This window comes from Quercus lobata, chromosome 2 (genome assembly GCF_001633185.2).
Source record: "Quercus lobata isolate SW786 chromosome 2, ValleyOak3.0 Primary Assembly, whole genome shotgun sequence".
Taxonomy (NCBI): domain Eukaryota; kingdom Viridiplantae; phylum Streptophyta; class Magnoliopsida; order Fagales; family Fagaceae; genus Quercus; species Quercus lobata.
The window spans coordinates 77,064,677-77,069,611 of NC_044905.1; the positions used below are offsets into that span (position 1 = coordinate 77,064,677).

Consider the following 4,935-nt stretch of genomic DNA (forward strand, 5'->3'; position numbering starts at 1 on the left):
GTCACACTAAATTCCAGGATTTCAATGCCAAATTAAAGGAGATTGATACGGCATTAGCTCAGTTTGACAACGGGAATGTGACTGACTTAAATTCTAATAACGTTCTTGCACGTGCCACAAATTCAGTCCAAGTGCAACCAATTTCTAATGAAGCACGTGACACAAGCAGGGTCCCTCTTTCCACGACCACACATCGTGTTCTACCATCCTGGACAAGGAAAAAACGGGTAGCAACAGGCAGCCAAAGTGTGGTGAATGAACACCTCTCTGGTAGAAAACGTGAACTTTTAGAGCAGGAGTTATCCTCAGATGTCCCTAGCAAACGTCATCAGAGTATTCACAATGCTAAGGATGATTATCTTGAAGTGGTGGAGGCTGTTGAACAGCCCCGCCAAGCACAATGAATTGCCTCAGTTGGAACTGCCGTGGTTTGGGGCAATCACGGGCAGTTCTTGAACTCACCGACTTGGTGAAAAAATACGCTCCATCAATTCTCTTTCTGATGGAAACAAGATCTAAAGATCACTATCTTAAAAATCTCTGTTCAAAGCTACACTTGGAGAATGTTTTTATTGAGTCTCGGATTAACACAGGAGGAGGATTGGCACTCTACTGGAAAGAAGGGATTGATCTTAAAGTTCTGGACTCAACACCAACTTACATTGATGCAGTAGTTAACCCAGGAATGGATGACGCCTGGCGGTTTACGGGTTTCTATGGGAATCCAATAACAGCCAACCGGGAACATTCTTGGGCACTACTTAAACACCTTTGTCTAAAAATGGATCTACCATGGATATGTGTAGGGGATTTTAACGAGATCACTAAAGCAGAAGAAAAGAAGGGTGGTGCTCACAGACCAGAAAGCCAGATGAAAGCATTTAGAGATGCTTTGGATTTTTGTGGATTCCGTGATTTGGGGTTCGTTGGTTTACCATTCACTTGGTGCAATAACCAATTTGATGGAGAAGTAACATGGATTCGTTTGGATAGAGGGGTTGCAACGCCGTCATGGTCACAATTGTTCCCTACAGTTCGTGTTCATCACATTCCAGGTACATTATCTGACCATTGTCCCTTATGGTTATGCTCTGACGATGAAAATGTTAGATTTTACAAGAAATCCAGGCCTTTTCGTTTTGAGGCGGTGTGGCTAAAAGATGAAAGATGTGAAGGGGTTATCAAAAATGCATGGAGTAACAGAACTTTGGGAGAACCAGTTGACAAACTAATCCGAAAGGTAGAGGCCTGCAGATCAAGTTTGCAAACATGGAGTAGAACCTCTTTTGGCAATATCCGTAGATTGCTAATCCAAAAAAAGAAGCAACTAGCACATGCTGAAGCTATGTCTATGGCCGGGGATCATCATGACCAGATTCGTGTTCTTAGAAGTGAAGTGTATGAACTCATGGTGAAAGAAGAATGCCTGTGGCACCAGAGATCAAGGGTTGATTGGTTGAAGAGTGGTGACATGAACACAAGTTATTTCCATAGCCGAGCAACACAAAGGAACAAGAGGAATTTTATTTCCAAATTGATCCTGAATGATGGATCGGTGGTGACAGGTGAAAAACAAATTGGTGAGGCGATGGTAGAATATTTCAAACAGATTTTTGCTTCCACCATGCCGTCGAACTTTGATCAGATTCTCCAAGGCATTGATACAAAGGTCACTCCAGCCATGAATGCAGACCTCACAAGAGAATTTACCGCAGATGAAGTTGAGTTTGCTTTGAAACAAATGAAGCCCCTAACCGCCCCAGGCCCGGATGGTATGTCCCCCATTTTCTACAAGTCTTGTTGGAATTTTATTGGTCATGATGTCATTGATGCTTCTCTAGCAATACTTAATTCGGGTAACATGCCTGCTAGTCTTAATCATACTTTCATATCACTCATTCCAAAAATAAAATCTCCAGAAAAAGCCACTGATTTTAGGCCAATAAGTCTTTGCAATGTACTATATAAAATTGTCTCTAAAACCATAGCCAATCGCTTAAAGAAACTTCTCCCCAAATTGGTGTCAGAATCCCAAAGTGCATTCATGTCAGATAGACTTATATCCGACAACATCCTTGTAGCCTTTGAAACCCTCCACCACCTTAAGACAAAAACAAAAGGGAAAACCGGATTCATGGCCATTAAGCTTGATATGAGCAAAGCATATGACAGAGTGGAATGGGCATTCCTAGAAAAAGTAATGGAAAAATTGGGCTTTGATAATAGGTGGATCACACTTGTTAGTTCCTGCATTCGATCTGTCTCCTTCTCTGTGTTGGTTAATGGTGAACCCCATGGTAATTTCACTCCAAATAGGGGACTCCGCCAAGGAGATCCACTGTCACCTTATTTGTTTCTCTTGTGTGCAGAAGGGTTACATTCACTTATCCAACAAGTTGAAATTTCAGGATCAATCAAAGGAGTCTCCCTTTGTAGCACGGTTCCAAAAGTTTCACACTTGTTCTTTGCCGATGATAGCTTGCTCTTTTGTAGGGCAAATTCACAAGAGGTTAGTTCTATCATGGAGATTTTGAAGCAGTATGAAGAAGCATCGGGGCAACAAATAAACCGAGAAAAAACTCAACTCTTCTTTAGCCCTAATACGGATCCACATGTGCAAGAGGAAATCAAGACTTTGCTAGGAGTGGCAGCCACTACTAATTATGAAAAATATCTCGGTTTACCCTCTTTTGTGGGGAGAGGAAAAAAACAAAGTTTTGCCTACATTAGGGAGAGGGTTTGGCAGAAGATGCAAGGGTGGAAAGAAAGATTACTATCACAAGGCGGGAGAGAAGTGTTAATAAAAGCGGTCCTTCAAGCTATGCCCACTTTCACCATGGGATGCTTCAAACTCCCAAAAAGTCTTTGCAAGGATATTGAATCTCTAATTCGGAAATTTTGGTGGGGCTATAAGGGGGAAGCACGAAAAATTCATTGGGTGGGATGGAAAAAATTATGCAAGTCAAAGAGTCGCGGAGGGTTGGGATTCAAGGATATTGAACTCTTCAATATTGCTATGCTAGGCAAGCAAGTTTGGAGATTGATCCATAACAAAGACTCCCTATTCTACAAGGTATTTAAAGCCAAATATTTCCCCAATTGTTCAATTTTGGATGAGGGGGTTAAGGAGAATGGTTCATATGCTTGGCAAAGCATTCTAAAAGCACGAGGGGTGGTGAGGATGGGGTCAAAATGGAGAATTGGAGATGGACATTCTGTCAGGATCCGTGGAGACAAGTGGTTACCTGATTTGTTCTCTAGCCGTGTGGTGTCTCCACAGAAAAATTTCCCAAACAACACTCGAGTATGTGCTCTTATTGATGAGGAAAATAGATGCTGGATGGAGGATCGAATTCGTGAGGAATTTCTGCCACATGAAGCTGAAGCAATCCTTAGCTTACCTTTAAGTTTCAACGGCAAAGAGGACAGGTTGATATGGGCTGAAACGGCGAATGGTTATTACACCACCAAATCAGCATATCGATTACTATTACAGGCAGCAGAGGCAGCGACTCCCAGCTCTTCAAATTCAGCGGCTGAGAAGCCTTTCTGGCAGGAGCTTTGGTCATTGAATGTGCCAAACAAAATACGTCACTTCTTGTGGCGCGCGGCTAACGACTCCCTTCCAATAAAAAGGAATCTGCAGAAGAGGAATATCATCCAAGACACAATTTGTGAGCGTTGTGGAGATGGAATTGAAGATGGAATCCATGCATTATGGGGCTGCCAAATGATCAAACAAGTTTGGTGGGAATTGGAAAAGTGCAAGGATTTTTTGAATGAAAATTTCGCTAGTTTCCATGACTTGCTGCAAGGAATCCTTGCCCAGAAAAATCCAAACGTGGCTGAGCTATTTGGCTTTATCGGGTGGAGTATTTGGCATGATCGAAATGCAAGGAGGTTGGGCTCACATTCTTTGCCAATTGAGAAGATATACAGAGATGCAGTGGAGCGCTTAAGGGAGTTTCATTCAGTCCGAGAAGAGCAGAGAACTCAGTTAACGGTGCACCATCCAACTCACTGGCTGCCATCGTCCCCCTCAGTGTACAAGGTAAATTTTGATGGTGCCACTTTTCCGGACATCGTCGCTGCAGGTTTGGGTGTGGTTGTGCGTGATTCAGAGGGCTTGGTCATTGCCGCGCTATCGGAACGAATCCACTTGCCTCCAACTGTGACAGCTTTGGAAGCGTTGGCTTGCAGGAGGTCCATCGTATTTGCAGGTGAACTCGGACTGCAGGATGTGGTTTTTGAAGGTGATTCAGAGGTTATCTTCAAACTCCTCACAGCAGAGCAACCTTGCATGTCAGCATTTGGACACATCATTGAAGAATCACGCTCCCTATCATCATCATTCAGGTCAGCTACCTTTACTCACACCAAGCGCCAGGGTAACAACGTTGCAGACAAACTCGCTAAGCTAGCGAAAAATTTGTATGAACCACAAGTATGGTTAGAGGAAATTCATTGTAATGTAACAGAGCTTGTATCTGCAGACAGGATTTTCATGCATGATTAATGATAAGTTTCCTTCCGGTTTTCTCAAAAAAAAAAAAAAAAAAAAATTTAAAGAATAAAGACCATCTCACTACAGGTTGTATTGAAAAATCTCATTGAAAACCGTTTGCCTTGGTCATGTTGGGAACTAAAAAGATTTATTCCATCTTATTCATAAACCAGCTGGACAATTTCCCTTAATTTTAGAGTAGAGATTAATTAATTAATTAAGAAAGTAATTAATTTTCTTTTGTACGCTAATTAAGTGTGTTTTTAATTTGTTCATTATCTTCAATGAGCCATGTAATTATTCTCTCTCTCTCTCTCTCTCTCTCTCTCTCTCATTTTATTTAATTTATAATATATTATAAGGAAATGCTAACGGATGTCCTTAAAACAATTAAATAAACTATATTAGAAAATTTTTGATACCACTTTCAT

The 4,935-nt window shown here is 41.6% G+C and overlaps 1 protein-coding gene across 1 annotated transcript; it reads left to right on the top strand.

The window, feature by feature from the left end:
- Positions 1–400: 400 nt before the first annotated feature.
- LOC115971195 lies at positions 401–4,516 on the top strand. The gene has a single exon (XM_031090952.1). It carries the CDS (start codon positions 401–403, stop codon positions 4,514–4,516), a length of 4,116 nt encoding a protein of 1,371 aa, XP_030946812.1.
- The last annotated feature ends 419 nt before the right edge of the window (positions 4,517–4,935 follow it).

What these genes read in the sequence shown, in the direction of transcription:
- LOC115971195 (XM_031090952.1), top strand. Translation starts at nt 401, where the DNA reads ATGAATTGCCTCAGTTGGAACTGCCGTGGTTTGGGGCAATCACGGGCA.